The sequence below is a fragment of the Malaya genurostris genome, chromosome 1, assembly GCF_030247185.1.
Source record: "Malaya genurostris strain Urasoe2022 chromosome 1, Malgen_1.1, whole genome shotgun sequence".
In the NCBI taxonomy this organism is placed as follows: Eukaryota; Metazoa; Arthropoda; class Insecta; order Diptera; family Culicidae; genus Malaya; species Malaya genurostris.
Window position 1 is genome coordinate 63463697 of NC_080570.1, and position 21328 is coordinate 63485024.

General features: G+C 37.3%; 1 protein-coding gene across 8 annotated transcripts in view; it reads right to left on the reverse strand.

Annotated features, from left to right (window-relative positions):
* Positions 1 to 21328, reverse strand: part of LOC131440264 (sterile alpha motif domain-containing protein 5) — a 657981-nt gene that overhangs the window by 385156 nt on the left and 251497 nt on the right. Inside the window, exon 3 of one of the 8 annotated variants that reach the window (XM_058611390.1) lies at positions 863 to 1063. The exons of the other annotated variants lie outside the window; for them this stretch is intronic. Coding sequence (XP_058467373.1) covers positions 1025 to 1063 — 39 coding nt within the window. The 3' untranslated portion in view covers positions 863 to 1024. Of the gene's footprint in view, positions 1 to 862; positions 1064 to 21328 lie in introns of those variants that run through there. 8 annotated transcript variants of the gene reach the window in all.

Here is a 21328-nt window from a genome sequence, read left to right on the forward strand (position 1 = left end):
CCTAGAGTTGAGTCGAGTCGAGCGCCGCAAAAAGCCGATTTCGCCGGTCGGTCTTGTTCCCTAAAGCAAACACCACTTTCCATTTGGGCTGTAATGGGCGGGCTCAACGGATCATCTCTAGGACTGCCAGGATAACTCAGAGACCGGCAGCGCAAAAACGTCGATCCAACTCGACTCAAGTGCCAGACAGAAAGTAATTAGCAATAAATTTTAATGGTGAATTAAACACATCAAACTGTAATTAAATTTCATAAATTTACTTTGCACACAGTCTGCACTACGCACCGGCACAAATGCAGACATGTTCCAAACCCTTCACCCACTTACACACACACACACACACACACACACACACACACACACACACACGTTCAGCAATTCAGCAAAAGTACTCTCGTTGCATATCGACGACACGCCGAGCCGAGGTTCAAGTGCGAAATGAACAACTCTGTGACGTGATTCACCCAAAAGCAAACCGCCTTTCCGGACCTGGGGTCCTGCACTCGAGGAAGCAGGGTTCAATCATTTTGTTGCTGACCCGTTAAACAATGTGTGAAACTGTAACTGTCACGAGTGTGTGTTCCGCCTACTACATCCCTTTGGCCAACGTCAAATCACAACGTCAGAATGGCAATGGCAAATTGAAGCCAAATCGAATACGAACCGAAGTGAGACCATACAAAATGACATTATTTATGGCAGCCGGCATCGCGTCGAACCAGCAGAGCCAAAGGCAGGAGGACCGTCACGACAGACGTCCTAAGCGAGGCAACAATGGCGCTCCCATCCCATCCTTCCGATACAGACCGTAACCGACTCAGACACTCACACACACACACAGACAGGTGAATTGCCATATTCACATGTAAGGAAAATCATGATCGAACGATGTCATGAGGGGAGACGAGCGAAATTCGTCAATTCAATCGATGCCATTGGAACTTGAAGGGGATTGCCAAGCCCTAGAAAGGCTGTTTCAGCGTGATAGGTTAAATAGTGGTGTTCGAGATTTGTGTACCTTGAATTAGCTGGTTGTCTGTGATTTTAGCTTTTTGTCACTTACCTGAAAGAAAAGAAACGAGAGTATCAATTAATAAATGGTTTAAACGTTATAGAATTATAGGTGATTAGTTTTGATTCTGAATTTAGAGTAGTAGGCCAATTGAAGTTCGGTAACATTAATGTTTTCCAGTAGGCATAAATCCCCTACATTTTGTGCATATTGTATACTTTTCCTATTAACATGAAGAGGTAGTTGATAATCAAAGACATATTGACGGGGTGTGCTTTATTGTTAATGCTCTTTTAAATGTTTTCTAAAAAATCGAGTTTTAGTTCTATACAAAAAAAAGAAAAGCCACATATGCGTAGAACATGCGCGTGAAAGGCTTTCCGATACGATACGTCGTCGACTAGCTCCGGTAAAATGCCATGGAAACAATAAAAGTTAGAAAACAAGCAAACACACGTTTACCTTCAGCACATAATTATTTCTTGCTTCAATTGACTTTAATGCTTCGTGGAATGGTACAATAACAAACTAAATAAATTCTAAGTCATTTTAACTTTCTTATTTTAAGAATCGCTGAATAACAGTTCGGCTGAAAAGTTCGTATCGTTTAATAGAAACACACATTTTTTTGCCAAAATTCGTTTTTATTATTCAACATAATTGCCATCAGAGGCGATACAGCGATTATAACGATCTTCCAACTTTTCGATACCATTTTTGTAGTACGATTTGTCCTTTGTCTCAAAATAGGCCTCAGTTTCAGCGATTACCTTTTCATTGCTTCTAAATTTTTTACCAGCGAGCATTCTCTTGAGGTCTGAGAACAGGAAAAAGTCACTGGGGGCCAAATCTGGAGAATACGGTGGATGAGGGAGCAATTCGAAGCCCAATTCGTTCAATTTCATCTTGGTTTTCATCGACTTGTGACACGGTGCATTGTCTTGATGAAACAAAACTTTTTTCTTCTTCAAATGAGGCCGTTTTTTTGAAATTTCGTCCTTCAAACGCTCTAATAATGCTATATAATAGTCACTGTTGATGGTTTTTCCCTTTTCAAGGTAGTCGATGAAAATTATACCATGCGAATCCCAAAATACAGACGCCATAACCTTACCGGCCGATTGTTGAGTTTTTCCACGCTTTGGGTTCGGTTCATCTCGCGCAGTCCACTCAGCTGACTGTCGATTGGACTCCGGAGTGAAGTGATGGAGCCATGTTTCGTCCATTGTTATATATCGACGAAAAAAATCGGTTTTATTTCGATATAACAGCTCCAAACACTGCTCAGAATCATGAATTCGTTGTTGTTTTTGATCGATTGTGAGCTCACGCGGCACCCATTTTGCACAAAGCTTTCTCATATCCAAATATTCGTGAATAATATGTCCAACACGTTCCTTTGATATCTTTAGGGTATCAGTTATCTCGATCAACTTCACTTTACGGTCATTGAAAATCATTTTGTGGATTTTCTTCACGTTTTCATCGGTAACAGCCTCTTTTGAACGTCGACTGCGTTCATCGTCTTCGGTGCTTATTGCGTGCGAATTGTTGCTTCGCCCAGTGCAGAGTCTGGATAACACTCATCAAGCAATTTTTTGGTATCGGCGGCACTTTTTTTCATCAAAAAGTAGTGTTTCATCAACACACGAAATTCCTTTTTTTCCATTTTTTTCACAATAACAAAAGTAGCTTCACTCAAAATGCAATATCTCACAAACTAATAATCAGACAGCTGTCAAATTTATACACGTATCTTTTGAAGGTTGGTACTAACTGAAAATGGTATGGATTTAATTCTAGTGGCGCCCTCTCATAGAAACGATACGAACTTTTCAGCCGATCTGTTATGCAGCAAAATCGATCAATATAGTTTGTACTGCAAATGATATTTTTTCAAACATAAACAAACACTGTCATGGTTACGACGCATGAAGCGATCAGACGATTACGATCTATATTTGTATTTTCCTGATCTATTCCCTTAATTCGTAATTGGATTTAGAAATAGACATTAGAAGCAAAAGATGGCAACGAAGAGTACGACGACGAATGGCAAATAATAAATTTAAAGTTACATTCCGTGCGAAAGTTCCAAGCAGGTGATCGGAACCGATTTGTTGGGGTGCAAAACAAGTTTAGCAGAAGTGCACACAAAGTATAAATAAATTGGATAAATTTTGATCAATTTACGCGTAACGTTTGAATTTTAAAGAATGGACTAAAATTGCCGATTTTTCATGGGTTCCACCCGCACTGACGAAACTACCCATGCAGCATCAATCATAGTAACCCATGAGTCAGCAGACAAAATTTGACAGCTCTATCAGTCGAACTCTAACCGTGATGGTAAAAACAGTCAAGCAACTCCGGCTCAGAAGCGTGCGTTTTGTTCAAAGCACAGAATCCCGCCGTTTATTTGTATGTGTATTGTTAACAAAGAGGTCGAGATCTCAGAGATGACTGGACCGATTTCGTTCAAACTAGTCGCAAATGAAAGATTATGTTAAAATTTTCATTTTTTTGACAATATCTAACACAACTGACCTTGGAAACAAAATATGTTTTTAGACTTGGATTTCGCACGGTAATAGCTATCCAACAAACCATAGATTGTTAAAATCCGTACATTTTTAACGGAGATATCGATATTTTTCGTGTAAGCGACTTATCGCCTTATTCCAGTAGTACTAGTTCTACGCGCTTGATGATAAAGCGATGTTTCAGAAACACGATTTTCGATACTGTTTTATGCAATTGTTTCTTAGTACTCAAAAGACTGCACAGCACCCTTCTTCATGACATTTCGATTTTAGCACGGTTCGTTTTTGGCAACATAGTACTTCGAAAATGAACGATATTAGAGAGATGGCAGTATTTTCAAATTCAAGACAATTTCATATTTATATTGATTTATACTGCTTGCAACAATAATTTCTGGATGAATACAACTTTTTACGCCCTTATACCGTTCGAGGAGGTTCGTCGCGATAAGCAAATTTGTGTGTGAAAAATAATTTTATGAATTTTTCTCGACTTAACCGATTTCTTCAAACTTAGACTCGTATGAACAGTTCCATGCTCCCATATAACGTTCCTGAATTTAATTTGGATCCAACTTCTGGTTCCAGAACTACAGGATGATATATGCAATGGAATTAAAATAATGTCAGCCATTTTGCTAGTAGATGTCTGAACAGATTTCGTCCATCTAATATTCAAGTGAAAGGTCTCAAGGTCCCATAAAAACCACATGGATTTTTATCAGATCCGACTTCCGACAGGGTGATTAGTGTAAAAGTTTCACATAAATTTTTCTGGGTTTATCGGGCTCACAGATTTTGAGAGTCCAAACATTTTATGTGGAACGCACTACGATTTCTCTAAGATGGCTACACTGATTTTCAAAAATTTCGAATCTAATGAAATGGTTAACAATCCATTCGGCGAATTTAACTGACTTCAACTACACCGATTTCCGAAAGTATCGGGAATAGAAAAGCTAAGAGATGGCCAAAACGAATTTAATAAACAAAAATAAAAAAAATCAAATAAACTTATGGTCCCGTACGAAATTGGTGAATTTTATCCGATTCCGACTTTCAATTTTGAAATTACAGCGTGATGAGTTTTTAGAATTCAAACCGTCATAGAAGAAGACGATACCAAAAAATCTTCAAAGTTGGACTCAAAACTATTTCAATTTATTCGTCATAGGAATTCATGGACATATGAACTATTTTTGGTTATGCCATTCTCTGAATACCGTTTTTTGAAGTACCATATATAATGACAAAAACTTTAAGGCGGAACTAACTTCTAAAATTCATGGAATGTTAATCGGATGTGACACGTTTAGATTGAAATGAATAATTTTAAGGTTTTATACAATTACTCGATTCATCTTGCAAATACAAAACTTTAATAATAATTTTTTTTTTTTTTTATTCAAGAATATAATGTTTAAGGCACACTGCTTAAGCTCTAAGATGCCAAGGGCTTTTACTAATTTTAATTTACGACTAACTTAAAACTAGGGTTGTATCATTGAGTAATGTCATATTTGGGTCGCAATGGTTGACTTTGGCAGATCCAGCCTTCAGCTGGTGATCGGCAGTGGCCGGTGAATTGAATATTTCATGAGAGTCTTCCATATGGCGTTGGTGAATGTTCATGTTGGCCGCATTTAATAATAATTAATTTAAATTGCAATTAATTCAAATTCCAAGCTATGAACATCTCGTAATCGTTGATTGAGCAGCTTATCAGAAATGATATTCAAACGATTTTGAACATTTTCTAAATACAGAAAAGTCATAAGATTTTCCCCCCATCTAGGAATACGGTGGGAATTCAAAATTCTGAGAATGGCTGTTGAATTAGAACTTTGTAGGACGGTGCAGAAGGTGTAGAAAAAGTGGGCAGTTCCTAATTTGGCAGGCGATTTGTGGATGTGATTAAATAAGCGGTATCTTTTTTTAATGTGGATTTTCAAAGTTATGCGGATTGAAAAAAAATCGAATTCTAGAACAATTAATAGATGTCTGTTTCATGTTTGAGCGTCTGCTTTAATCCGGTCATAAGAGCGTTCGAGTGAATCGATTGCGTTTATTATATCCTGTAAATTTTGTGTATGCCTGAAAGATATACGATCAAAAGGTTTTAGAAAAATGCAAGGAAATGGTTTGAAGAAGTGTTGATAAGGATTCACATTTATCATGCATCCTAATTACTAGGTGTTTTTTGAAAAATAATTCTTCCAGATAGGAAACTTCACTCATGAACCTGGAAATGTGATTAAATTGAAGCCTTCGGTTTCTACAGACGAATTGCAGCCAATTCTTCAGTGTACATGACCATTACTTGGCTACTGCTGCGATTCTATTGACACTAACAATCCTTACAAGTCGTGGCTCGATATATACGACAACTGAACCGATATCGTTCGTTTCATATATCGTGTCAGTTTTTGTGTTTTATAAATACCTGAAACACACACGTTCAACTGGTTTTAGGAAAGTGATTTACAAAAGTATTAAGATGGGTTTTCACACATCATGCATTAAAATTACTAGGTGTTCTCTGAAAAAAAAACTCGCCTTTTTTATCACTTTGAGTATGTATGTTATTAGTTGACATGTTTTCATTTTTGGTATTTCACGTGAATGATTGTATGAAAACACACAAATGTAGTTCAAAAATGTTTCGAGATAGCCAAGATCTAATCAAGGAACGGATTTTCAAATCCATATTACAAACATAACTGAATAACTCGTTTTAAAAACACGTTTTAAACTAGAGATTGACAGTTTACCTGCTTTTTAGCGAATACTAATTCAGTCCGTTTTCGAGTATACTGTTTAATTCAGACTGTTTGTAGGGAACGAACGCTACATAATCTTGCAAAATGAGTTGAAACTAACAAAGAAGTTCGAGTTTTGTAAATTCACGGGAGAACTAAAAAAACATAAATATTCATATAAAAAAAATATAAAATATGAATATAAAGCATGTCTTAACATCAAACATCTACGTGTAAATTATGGAATCACTTGGAAAATTCCAACCCAAATAGGCCAAAGACTGCCAACAGCACCTGAAGTAAAAATCCACGCTTCAAAGCTATTTCGTGCTTCGAACAACCCGCGCTCGAACAGTGAATTTCGTTTCGAGGGTGTCTAATTTCAACTAAGTCAAATGTTTTTCCGAGTCTCCGCTCAATCCGATTTGAATATTTACGTTACGAAACATTGAGTTCCACCACACAACGGCAGCGGCACTTGTCACGTCGCACATTTGGAAGGGCGGTGGGTGGTGGGGTAGCAAGCAGAGTCATCGAATCGAGTCGAGTCGACTGTATCGACGAAGAGATGGTGAAGCGCTTTGTTTGCCTCCCGAGATACAATTTCATCGTTCGGAAAAGAAAACTGCCGTGAAAACGAACACATGAAAACCGATAGGTACGGCGGAAAGGTGAAATTCCCCCTCCTCATCCTCCGTTCGGCCAGGTCGCACCGCGCCATTCCACGTCATCACGCAAGGTTTCACCCGAGATCACGCCTCGTCTTGTATGAGAATTTTGAACAACACGTGGTCTTTAGGTGCCTATTACCTTTCCGCAAGCAATATCCTCAGCCAACGGCAACAGCAACAACAACAGCAGCCGCAGCAGCAGGGGGAGTAAAGAAAATCTACGCCATTCCTTGCTTCAGTCTGTTGCGGTTTTTTTTGAAATCCAAGTAGGTCTTGCGTACACATTTAATGAAGACTACCCCGCGCCGGCTGTTTTTCAGCTCGGCTTGACTCCCACATCATCGCTCTCCCGACCGCCCACCGAGCCCGAGCCGGTCGACTCGGCCGAGGCAGGGCGTGTTGAAAAGTGTACAATTTTCGCATTTAGTCTTCAGCTTCTAGTCTCGCTTTCTAACAACAAACGAGCGAGGCGTGCCGATTGCCACATTGATAACGAGAGATGTTCTGGCAGTGTTTGGGGTCTGAGATGGGCCATGAAGCCGTAGGTGGAGGTTTAACGGAGCAGTTCTGCGAAATTTGTTTCCTTTTTTTGTTCGGCACTCGCTTCTTTCAGGTGCACCCCGGCGCGTCTGAGAGGAACGGGATGGAATGCTCCGAATGGCTTAAGAAGCTGCGATGATGATGGCGAGGTTGTTTGCTAAAATGGATGTAATGCTGAGCGCTGTCGTGGGGGTGGATTTCCTTTTCGTCGGAATTATTACTTACTTGGTGGGGGGAGGGAGAAGGTTTTTGATTTATATTCTTCCGGAGGGAAGTTGTTACTCCTGGCGGGACGGCAATTTAAAAAGTTTAATATCGGCGTCTGGGCCGACATTTGTTCTGAATTTTTTCTCTTCTGTAAACATGAATTTTTGATAACCACCAAGTGATCAATTCAATGCCGGCGTGCAAACAAAAATGAACCGGTCAATATTTGATGTCCAATTTAAATCTCCAAACGTTAGGAAAACGCGAGAGTCCAAACGCCGTTTTTTTTATCAATAGACGTTTATTAGATAACAATCAAGACATTTGAAAAACAAAGTCTCATTAACTTATCAGCGTTTGAGTATTTACTATTTATATATTTGTTAAGTATATTTATTCAGTATATCTCATTTTTACCAATAAAGTTTTTTTCAGCGTGCATACAAACATATTTAACATTTTTGGGATTTTGGCTTCAGAACAAGTGTTGTAAGAAAAACTTACACTTTTGCCTTTTTCTTAAAGAAATCAATTCGTCGAAATCAGTGATATTTGACCAATATCACACACCAGTAGCAGACATCCGTAACCATTTCGTTTTTTTATGACGTGTAGAAAATAGAGCAAAGCACGCATCGTTCGTGTTGTGTTCTCTTCTTCCACGTTGCACGTACCGATGTTGTACATATGGTCATTCTGTATGGTGGTTTGAAAAATTTGACACTCATCGCCCTGTAACTGCGGAACCGGAAGTCGAATCCGAAAGAAATTTCACAGTAGCTTTTGATACAATGTGAACTTTATATTAAACTAAGATTTGTGTAAGTCGGTTCAAGCATCGCTGAGGAATCGACGTGAGTTCAATATTTGGAGTTTTTCTTCACTACTTTCGGGATAAAATTCAATAGCAGGATTGAGTGGACCTTCCATCAGTTCAAGAAAATCGGTCAAATAGTCTCTGAGAAAATATAATATTCTTATTTTTTCCATTTTAAGATAAATTTTACTCCGCTACTCCGGAACCGGTAGTCGATTCTGAATGAAAGATAATGGACCCATAAAACTTTACATTTGAATCTCAGTATGCAAAATTTGTTCCAGCGGTTTCCGAGTAAACGAATGAGCTCCATCGTCTTACACATTTTACCCCGCAAGTTCCAGATCCGAAAATCAGATCCGGGCATAATTCAATGATGATGACTATGAGAGACCTTTCATTTGAATCTTAGCTTTTGATAATCGGCTCAGCGGATTTTGAGAAAATCAAAAGCACTTTTCATTGCATATTTTACTTCGTTATTCTGGAACCGGAATTCGGATCCGGAAGAAAATTCATAGTAGGCTAGCAGAATATGAGACCATACATTTGAATGTATTTGAAATCTAGCGGTTTCTGAGAACGAGAAATTCGTGCACTTTTTTAAATTACCTTTAACATATTACCCTTTTACTTCGAAACCGGAAATCGGATCAGAATAGAATTTCATACCAGACTATGGTACCTTAAGTTCTTTCATTTGAATCTTAGTATGACAAAAGTGTTCCAGCGGTTAGCGGGAAATTCGAGTGCTCTTATTTTCCTTTTTTTACACATTTTATCTCGCTACTCCGGAGCCGGCAGTCGGAACCGGTTAAAATTTCACAGCAGGCTGTGCCACCATAGGACCATGCAATTTAATCAAAGTTCGTCAAACATGGTTCAGCGATATTCCAGAAAATCTAATGTACTCATTCTTTTGCACATTTTACCGCATCAATCCGGCACTGGAAGCTGGATTTGAATGAAATTTAATGGCAGACTAGACATCAAGTATGTATATATGTATGCGAAAATTGTTCCGCCGGTTTTTGGGAAAACCGAGTGAACTTTTTTTTCCATTTTTTACACATTTCACCTCATTACTCCGAAACCGGAAGTCGAATCCGGATAAAATTTTCTTATGTCACTTTCGTTTATTGATCAGAGCAGCCCGAAAATTGACCCAGACTCACCCAAAAAACTTTTGAGATGTTTGTTTGGGCAATCTGGGGTCGCTCTAGATCGGACTCCAATCGGGTAGTTTTGCTCTGAGAATTTTCTCGGATCGCACCACGACATCCATGCGAGTTTGTTTATTTTTTCTTTTTTCTATGAGTTTCTATGGGCGCGTACCACGTGTTCGTTTTACTCGGAGTCAGAGTCGCCCGTGTGTAGATTCAAAAACGAAAACGGTATTAGTAAACTATGCGACCAAAAGACCTTATATTCCATGAAGGGTTTTTCGGTGTTCGAGAAAATCGAGTGCGCTTTTTCATTCTTTTGCTCATTTTACTAGATCAACATTAGTTCAGTTGGCAGGATTGAAGAAGGATTCTGGACCTGAGTTCTCTGGGATTCCTCAATTCTAAACTTGAAACTAAATTATTGACAGAGATTCTAAGCCTAGGTCAGGATTCTGAACCAGGACCCTGGAGATGGATATCCGGCAAGGTTTCTGGATCCGAATACTGAATCTGGACATGGTTTTTGAACCAGAATTCAGACAGAGATTATGAGCCTGTGGCAGAAATCTACACTTGGATGGGTTTGGATTCTAGACCTGAACCTGATTTCTTGACTTGAACTCTCGAAAAAGGTTTTGGGTCTAAATCTGGAGCAGGGTTCAGGATTCCAAACAAGATTTTTAATCAAAAAATTTGACAGATGCACCAGAATCGTGAACCTGGAACTTGATCCTGATTTTGAATTCTGAACCTGAAGCTGGATTCAGAAATATAAATCTGGACTTGGATTCTGGGCCAAAATTGCGAAGCATGGTTTCTGGATCTGATTTCTGACCTTGGATCCTGATTCTGTACTATAATTGGAACTCAGAACCTGGAACTGAATTGGGTGACTTGACCTAATCTCTTAACATGAATTTGTGATCTGAATGCAGAATCTGATTTCTGAACCTAAAATCGGGACTTTGATTCTGAACCGGAATTCTTAGTCTGGATATTTTTTTTAATTTTACTGATTTGTTGATTCTTTTCGGTGAGAATCAACAAACCAGTAGAATTTAACAAAGTTGTGGTATGAAACTCTTAGTCTGGATCTGAATTCTGAAATTGAACTTAAATTGATTCTGGACCAAAATTGATTCTGGACCAAAATTGTTGACAGAGATTTTTTACCTGAACCAGAATGCTGCATCTGCATTCTGGAATTTAATTTTCAACCTGGATTTGGACTTTGGTTCTGGGCCAGAATTCTGACCCCGGATCAGCTCCTAACAGAGTTTTTGAACCTGAAACTAGATCCTGAACCTTGACTCTTGTCCTGAATTCTGGACTCGAATTCCGGACCTAGTTCCGGAACATGTACGTGGTTTCTTGAGCGAAAATCGGGATCCGAATTTTAGGTCTACTTTTTGGACCTGGGTTATAGATCTGAACTCCTGACAATTTTCGTATGTTTTGGACATAAGTTCTCTACGATCAGAACTGCCTCGATTCTGGGTCTGAATTCCTGACAAAAATTTTAGATCTGAACCTAAATTCTGAACCGGGAAGCAGGATTCTGGACCTGAATCCCGAACATGAGTCTGCATTCTGGATCTGACCTCAGGATTCTGAACAAGATTGTGGACTCGAACTCTGAAAATCATTCTGACCGTCTGGATTCGGAACGTGGATCTGATTTTTTTCAGTATTTTGTATGAATTGAATTTGGAATATAGACCTGATATAAATTTCTAATGAAACATTGAAACTATTTACACTCATTCTTATTTGACCAATTCTTGGTCATGACAGCACTTATATTTTCATCTTCTTAACTTCGTTTCTTTTTCTCACAAATCTCCCAAAAATTGAATGATGCACTAGTCACATCATTTTGCAACTGATAGATTGGAATGGAATTGTTTTTCACAATGATATATTACCCACATGTCTATTGAACCATTTTACTCAGGGCCTACCTCAGAAAGATTTATTAAGTATCGAAGCCCACAATTTGCGACTCATTGCCCACCTGTTGACAATTTTGAGTCTACTACCCACTAGAAATGAGCTAATACCCACTAGTGGGTTGTAGGGACCAGTTTGGGAATCACTGTTTTAAATGAATCTAAGCTTACGATAATCGATCCTGCGGTTTTTTTAGAAAATCAAGAGCACTTGTTAAGCTTATTTTATCTCGTTATTCCGGAACCGGAATACGGATCCAGAAATAAGTAAATAGTAAGGTTAGAGTATATGGCACCGTAAATTTGGATGTAAGTTTATACAAATTTAAATTCAGCTATCTCTGAAAACGAGAGATTCGTGCACTGTTTTCAAATTTCATTACACAATTTACCCCGGAACCGAAAATCAGATCTGATTGAAATTTCACAGTTACGGCAACAGGACTATACAAACTTTCATTTATAGATCCGTTTATTGAAATTTATTGAGCGATCTCTGAAGAAATCGAACGTCTTATTTCACTTTTAAGCTCATTTTATCCCGTTACTCCGGAACCGAAGCTCGGATCAGGATAAAATTTAATAGTGGTAGGTCGTAGTGCAAATTATGCAAATAGATTAATACGTTTAAGGTCTGCGTCTGCGAATATTTTTGATAAAGAATGGATGGATTTCACAAAAGTAAGGTAATAGCACGACTTTACTTAACTTAGACTAACATAGACACAAAAATAGTTTTGATAAAGTGTAATAAAAATGCAAAATTAAAATCTTTTGCCGACCATATATCACCCCTTAATTCTACCTGAAAACGAATCAGGAATTAGAAATCAGAACTAATTGAATATTTTAAGATTTGTGTCTAGCAGTGGCTTCTCATCAATTTCCTGATGGGAAGGGAAGGATAAAAGGAACATGGAAGGGAATTATGAAGTGGGTGAGGTAAGCCAACAGCACAAAACATAAAGAAACAAATCGTTCTGCATCCTCGAAAGGATGCTGAACGATCTGCAGATGCCAAAATGCACAGTTAATAAAACCTTCAACCCCCGAGAGGATTTAGAGATTTTACAAAAGCGCATTCCCGGACGAATTTAGAACGATTCGCAGTATGTATGAGCAGAAGTAAACTCGGCACTCCATAAGGGATGCCAAACAATCTGCTACAACCTATTAGGGTCAATACAGAATGAATTCATTCACTTAAAAAAGAACGATGAATACCTCTGACTATAGTTCCTTACCACATTGGGTGAGAAACAATAGAATATCTTTTAATTTTAGCTCATTATACACAGATTCAACCATATGAAAAACCAAAAACTCGGATACGTAGTTGCATCAATGCAAGACAGTTACATAAGCCGACTGAGAAGATTCTTGAGGAAGAATGGATAGATTCCACAAAAGGAATGTAATACCCCGACTTGGACTAACATGGGCAGAAAAATTGTTTCAATAAAGTGTAATAAAAATGCAAAAAATCTTTTGTCTTTAATGCCGATCATATATCACCCCTTAATTCTACCCGAAAATGGAAAATAGAGCGCCTATTCCCCTCGAATCACACCGGTGCAATGGTCCGCCAGAGGGGTCCGCCGATAATCCCCTGGGGTAATTTCACTTTCCAAACTCGGGGAAGGTGAACGAAAATTTGACAGTTGTCGAATAGCGGTCCCGTGAGGTGAAGAAGCACAGGGAAGTTTTCTTGAACACAAATTCGGGCATAAATATTGCCGGCTTTCTTCGTTCCACCATCAAGATAATCAAGTCATTCCTCTGACAGACAATGGTAGGTAGAGGTAAATATTTTTTTTTAGTTGTTGTTGTTGCTTCTGCCTCTTCCACCATTCAACACCCCAACCAGTCTCAGCTCTCAGAGCTCTACGACCTCGCAAATAAGATTTGAAGAAGGAAATATGTTATCTTTGGCATTATTAACGTATTTTGCCGAAGGGTTGAGTGTTTGGTGGGGTTGAGAATAGGGTGCGATAAGCGTGCGTGCGTGCGAGTGAGTGTATGCATTGCAAACAGGTTGGAAGGAACATCAAAGGACAGGAGAGAGACTTTTGAAAGCAGGATAATAATAATTGCGGTCGTCTAGGGTAGATATGATAAAATGATTGTGTTGGTACGATGATTCGAAACGAGTCAGCAGTCAGCGGAAATCGTTGGCTGGCCCTTCCGAACACGATTGTACCATGTGCGGAACGGAGGGATGAAGGGTTTACTCGAGTTCCGCTGTACTTGTTTGTGATTGTGATTCGATTGATTGCTGATTTGTTTGTTTAATTTGTAGATTCTAGTGGAAACTCTCAATTAAAGTATTACAATGCTACAAGGTTTTGTCCTCCGGAGGTTGCAGTTGGATTTAAAAAATAAATATAAAATGTGTTTAGGTTTCCTATAAAATAAAACCTCTGTAACCATAGGCGAATAAAAACAATTTACTATACTTTCAGAAATGTACAATATTTCCTCTTTATAACTCCGTTGGTTGGGAGGGCAGCTGGTGGACACGAAACTTTTGTCTATGGGAGACGCTTTACGACCGCACCTCAGGTCCGTTTTGTTTCTGGAGAATGGCGAGATAAACACGCTAGAGTGTCCGGAACCGGAACCCGACACTCGTCATCAAAATGTAATAAACATTTTTATTACCACCGAAAATCGTGTGCGCCTCTTACAAAATGTATTTGCCGGGTACAGGTTGGGTTGGTACCAGGTTGGAGGAGGTCATAACACAAGCTGTTCCGAAATAATGCCCCTTGACGTTGCCTGGACGGTGGTGGACATTGTAAAAGCTTACCGGTATTATCCGCCAGCTACGGACTGCGTGTTTCGTCTATTGGGGAAGGAGGGGAAGTCACGTAGCTTCCACGTGGTTTTTTTTTGTTCTATATGGTTACAGTTGTTGGACATTTCCGGATACTCGCAAGTGCTACCTATGGTTAATAAAGCAACACCAGTAGCAGTTGCAGCAGCAGCAGCTAAACAGAGTGGAAAGTTTTGGTTAATGCAAGCTATTGACGGTCACGAACCTGCGAGTTCAGGTCAGGGAACGTATGAAAAATTAGAAACAAATTGTTTCAAATTGCACTAATATTAAGTTGTGGTTCTGTTTATTACTGCCAATAAAAATAATTACTACCCTTGGGAGCGGTATTTAAAGCTGTACTACTAGTTAAGCTTGTAAAACAAACCCCAAGTTGCCACTCCGTCACTGATCGCAATCAGCACTTGGAAATTGTAAATCATCCGTCAACATACAACTCCTGACAGGTCCAGCATAACAGTCTATGCAAATGTTACGAACTGACCTCAATAATGCTCATTTTTTTAACAAAACAAACTCGGAGAAGGTGTTTGAAGAATATTTTTCAATGTGCTTGCTACAAATAATCTCATCTGTTAGGAGATTTGTGAGTTCCACGTCAGAGCAGTTCTGCTGTAAAACTTCCATCACCCCATTGCTTGACAGCTTCACAGGAACAAAAGCGAAAAACCAATGGCAAACAAATGAGGCCAAGTTTGATTAGTAAGCCGCATGATGCATAACTTCCCAATAGAATATTGCTGATGTGTCACAAACCGAATGGGAAATGAGCTTATTTTTCCGATACTTATTCTGCGGTCATTAAATAGTGATCGTCTCACTAGAAAAGTGATATCATATCCCACCTTCATATTTATTCAAATTACGAATAAAAAATAACTATGTTAAAACATAGAAATAAACTTGAAAACTTTAGAGAAATCGGAAAAATTTTCAATGATTCGTCAAAATTCGTGAATACCGTCCGTATGTTCTAAGCGTGATATTTGCAAATATTATCTAATACTTTTATGAATTTATTAATTTTGGGAAAGGTTTTTCACTCCACCATTTCAATGTAGTTATTATTCTTTCTCCCTGATTGCTACAGTGCACAATAGTTTAAAAGCCCTATTTTACACTCTCAATTGAATAAAAATATTGTTTTAGCACGATAAAATTGTGCAGAATAATAATTAAGTTAGAATTGTAATTTATGTAAAATTATGTGCACCTAGCATAAATTTGGGGGTAAAAGCAAGCTTTTTTCCCTTCAAATTATCCAAATCTGTACGGCCAGTAAGCCGAAATTTGTTTCGTTCGAGACGTCAGTTTAGACGTTATACTTCTTGTGTAATAAAAAAGTGTCTTGCAAATAGCATTAACTTTACGTCTGCTCAGCGGATTATGTTGATCCGGGGGTTTGCGTCAGCATAATCTGCTGACGCACTGATGAGTCGAAGACGAAACGTAAACTTAATTTAAAATGGTTATGTGCACCTAGCATAAATTTGGGGGTAAAAGCAATCTTTTTTCCCTTCAAATCACCACAATCTGTGCGGCCAGTAAACCGAAACTTGTTTCGTTCGAGACGTCAGTTTAAACTTTACACTTCTTGTGTAATAAAAGTGTCTTGCAAACAGCATTAACTTTACGTCTGCTCAGCGGATGTTGTTGATCCGGGGGTTTGCGAAAGCAGTTTAACATAATCTGCTTAAGCACTGATGAGTCGAAGACGAAACGTAAACTTAAGTAAGTTAGAATTATTTGAAGAAACATGAAAAATGGTTCTCTTTCATTAATCTTAAATGATAGTGATATAGTATATTGAAGAAAGTTCTGATAAACAACTTTATAGAACAGGAGTTCCCAAAGTGGTCGATATAGAACCCTTGGGGTCGATATCTATTTTGCGGGGGTCGACATAAACGAAAACTGACTATGGGGGTCGAAGAGGTCTAGAAATCGACCCCCTATTGTTTGATATAAGTTGTTATTTGAAATATTCACGCTAAAAACTTGGTAAGTATTTTATCCGCATCCGCAGAAATTGGTAAGTATTTTATTTTAATATAAAAATGCAAGAAATTGAATTTTCAAAGAAATTTGTTGATGTGGGTCTGAGGCCTAAGTTAATTTTAGTAAAGGGGTCCATAACCCAAAATAGTTTGGGAACCCCTGTTATAGAACATAAAAAAACTCATAGAATTGAAAAAATATATAAGTTTTCTTACAAAAACTGGTTTCAGGTGAGTCGTTTTCAGAAAATACTTTTACTCATGAATTTCATTCAAGTTACAGGAATAGTACCTTTCGTAAACTTTTTTGAAATAATTTTGTTAAAGTTACTTGGCCCCTATGTTGATCCTGTGGTAACAGAATATTTTTATTTCTCTTTTAGGGGGATTACTCATATTTTTTTTTCTTTTTCAAAAGATGCCACCTCTCATTCTGAGCAATTTTGCTTAAGATACTGTACCTATAAAATTACGTTTTTAACGTGGTATCAATTAAGAGCGTAAAATTGGGCTTTCGACCCACTGTGCACTGTAACAGTTTCGAATAATGAATAATACAGCGATTCCATGAGAAATTGATTTCTCAAAATTTCGTAATATTTGAAAGAACCGTGCTCCATCGAAAAATATTAGACCCGTATTTTTTTATTTTCCCGTTAGGGTGAACATTTCCTTGTTAGGGTGGACCAAAAAGTAGATTGTTTTCGATTTTCTTAAAAGAAAATACATTTTTAAAAATCATAACTTTTGAACCACTCGGCAGATTCTGCTAATTTTTGGAAATGTTGTCAATAAATGCCAATAGTTTTTAAGAAAAATATGCGAATTTTGGTAAGGTAAAGTTTGGGGTTTGAAACAGTCAATTGTATAACTTTTTAATGGTTTTCGTGGTTTGTACCAAATAAGCACAATGTCAATTTATGTTTTTTTCTGAAAGCTGAAACAGTTCTATATAATATATCAAAAATTTGCGATGTACGTTTTTTTGTTTTGAGTTTTTGAGAGAAAATCGAAAAAACACGAAAACTACGAAAACTTGAAATTTTCTAAAAATTATAATTCAAAAACTAAACAACATATGTAATGTGAAAATGTTTCAGCTTTAAAAAAAATTAAATGGCATAGTGTCTCGTGGTCGCAAACCATGAAAACCCCTAAAAAGTTACACCATTGACTATTCCAAAAACAATACTACAACTTAACAATTAAAAAAAACAGGTAAAAAGTTATACAATTGACCTTTTCAAACACAAAACTTCAACTTTACAATATTCGCATATTTTTCTTAAAAACTAAAGGCATTTATTGACAACATATTCAACAATTATCAAGAATCAACCGAGTGGTTGAAAAGTTATGGTTAAAATATGTATCTACTTTTTGAAAAAAATCGATGATAATCGATTTTTTTATCCACCCAAGCAAAGAAATGTTCACCCTAATGGCAAAATAGAATAAATAAATACGGCGCTAATATTTTTCGATTGAGAACGATTCTTCCAAATATTACGAAATTCTGAGAGATCGTATATCAGTTTCTCATGAAATTGCTGTATTATTCTTTATTCGAGACTGCTACAGTGCACAGGGGGTCAAAAGCCCAATTTTACGCCCCTAATTGATACCACGTTGAAAAAGTATCTTTCTAGGCACAGTAACTTCAGCGAAGTCGCTCAGAATGATAGGCGCCATCTTTTGAAAAATTTATTCAAATGATTAATCCCCCTAAATGTGAAATCAAAATATTATTTTAGCACAGGATAAACATAGGAACTAATTAACTGCGACGAAATTGTGCATAAAATCACTTCAAACAAATTTGCGAAAGGTACTATTCCTGTAACTCGAGTAAAATTCACGATATAAAGTATTTTGTGAAAACGGGTCTCCTAAAACCAGTTTTAGTAAGAAAACTTGTATATTTTTGATTTCTATGAATTTTTCATGTTATACAAAGTTGTTCAACATTAAAAACTGCAGAACTTTCATTTCATTTTAAGGAAAAAAGAGCAATTTTTCAACGTTTATTCACATAATTCTTACGGGAGCGGGTCATTTCGCCGAATAGGTCATTTCAAATCGATGTGGCGAAGCCGCATCATATATTTGTACACTTAGTAAACGGAAAATTTCACATACATTTGCGTGGTAGATACACGAACAAGCTTCCTTGGGAGCTCCGTTCTGAGGTTCATGAATCAATCTTTATTCAAGAGTACAAGAATCAATCTATATACAAAAAGTACAATTGTAGGTCAATAAAACGGGTGTTAACGTATAATCATTCATTTGTGTTTACTTTAAACCAATTCCAATTATAATATTAAGACAATTGCAGGAATCAGCGAAATGACCTTTTCGTTGAAAATGGCTTTCGGCGAAATGACATTCGGCGAAGTGGCCCATTCGGTGAAATGACCCTGATCCATTCTAACTTATTTATTATTCTGCACAATTTTGTCGAAGTTACTTAGCCCCTATGTTGATCCTGATCCACGTTTTTTGGTGAAATCAATTAAAAGTGTAAAATTGGGCTTTTGACCCACTGTGCAGTGTAAATTTTACGTTAAAATATCGAGTTGTTCCTTAAATATGGTTGATTGCTCAAAATGGAACATGTAATTTGCGCAGAGGTAAACGGTGTTCATTGTAGAGCCTCAGGAGTTGATTCAGGAACAAATAACATTTAATGTTTTTTGTTTGTTTTTGAGTTTTCAATCTAACGCCGTCAAGTTTGTTTAAATCAAGTGGGATAGAATTGGGGGACGGGTATAGTGTGATGGGTAAGTCGATGCCTTTCACGCAGCCCTTCTGGGTTCGATTCCCAACCCCACACATAGGGTCGGAAAGTTTTTCTGGCCCGAATAAGCGAATGACCTTAAGGTTAAAACCTTAATAATCGGAAAAAAGTGGGATAGAATTTTTTTTACAATTTTTTCAACGATGTTCCATTTGAAATTTAATATGCTTTAACATGTCATAAAAAATGTTCAAATCGGTCAAGCTATTCTTTAGTTATCGTGCTAATCAATTTGACAGTTTGTCCCACGTGGAAGCCGTAATATATCTCAAGGACAACTCGATGCTTTTTACATACAATTTATACTGTTGCAGTCTATAATAAAGAATAATAACTACATAAGAAATGAAGACTAGGAAGTCCAAAACTACCTGAAACATACGCCCGTTTACAAGAGAAGCTCCCCTTAAGGTAGCGCTTCGCCGTGGTCACGGGAGTTCGCTGCCTATCCCGGGGTTTCACGCACTTTACCCAAAATTGTGAGAAAACGGGGAAGAAAACGGAAATTCCAAGAACATACGATTCTAGATAATTATTTTTTCTATCGATTCGTATATAAATTGTGCCTGATAAACATTTTTATCGAAAGATTTCGTGCGAGTTTTAAAAATAAATGAGTTTTTCCTTATTCTTTCGCACGCACACAATGTCAACGCATGCATTGGGGTGTGCAAAATGCTACATGCGGTAGACGCTAACAATATTTCTTTTGTTTTCGTTGTCCGTTCTCTCTGCGTAAACGTTGAATATAGATGAGTAGAAAATGTAAGTAAGTGTTACTACTTTGTAAAACAATTTCTATTCATGTTTCAGTAGAACCAGAAATCAGTAATGATTTTCATCGCTACTAGCTTTGACGCTTTGTTGAAAACGTAGCACATCCCCACATATGCGAGTTGTTTATAGCGAGAAAAGGAAAAAAGAAAACAAAATTTTAACAAAACTCGCACGAAATCTCGCGAAAGAAAAGCTTTCTAACTGATATTTTTCGCCAAATGCATAGTAAAATAATTTACCTACAATCGTATGTTTTTGATTTTTCGTGAATCGGGTTAGTATTTTAGAAATTTGCAATTTCTAAATTGCAAATTGTGAAATTTCGGCGACAAAGCAAGAGGAAGCAGTAAGTTGTCTTGCTTCGACCTGACCACGGCGAAACGCTACCTTAAGGTGAAATGTAATCGCAAAAAAATGCGGGCAAAATTTTAACCGCTTGAGTTGAACGAATCGTCGCACAAAGCATAACAGATAAAACCGACACATAGAAAACATTAATATTTTCAGTGATTGAGTGCAGTAGGCTTAGTTTTGTTGGCTTGTAAAAGATATTCCTATTAATTTGTCATGGATTAGTGAATATTTCACAGTTTGAAGCGCAGTAGAAGGTTATTATCGATTAAAAAACTGTTTAAATAAGAAATCACTGGACATTCACTAGACAACGAAAATGTACCAAATAAATACATTTTCCATAAACGTGATTATAATACTAAGTATATAAATGTGCTTCAGTGATTCAAATGAACGATAATACTTGACTTGTATTCATGTCATCCAGTAGCCTGTCTGGGTTAAATTTTTAGTTTTGGTACAACCTCGAGTAATATTATTATTATTAATATTGGTTTATTTATACCGGGCGAGGAATAATATCTATTACATTATATTAAACATCAAAACAAGATCAACGCATTTAGCTAAACAGGGTCGGACATCCCTAGCATTATAAGCTCTCTTAGAGAATGAACGATTTTTGTTATAATACCCATTTTATTGTATTCAACTCGTTGATAAAATTTTTGCTCAAGACATTACGCCATCGAACCAACTGTGCATTTTACAAACCACCACCAAACGAAACAGTAGCGGGCAAGAATATAGAAAACGATGAGAATTTTTGAGAAATTCACTTGAATTTTGCGTTTTCAGATTCTTTGCAAAACAGCAGAAAACATCCTAATTGAACAGAACCTCTGTACATGTTCATTTGTGTACAGGAGCTCTCTCGATGTTTCATGAATTTTTAAGACA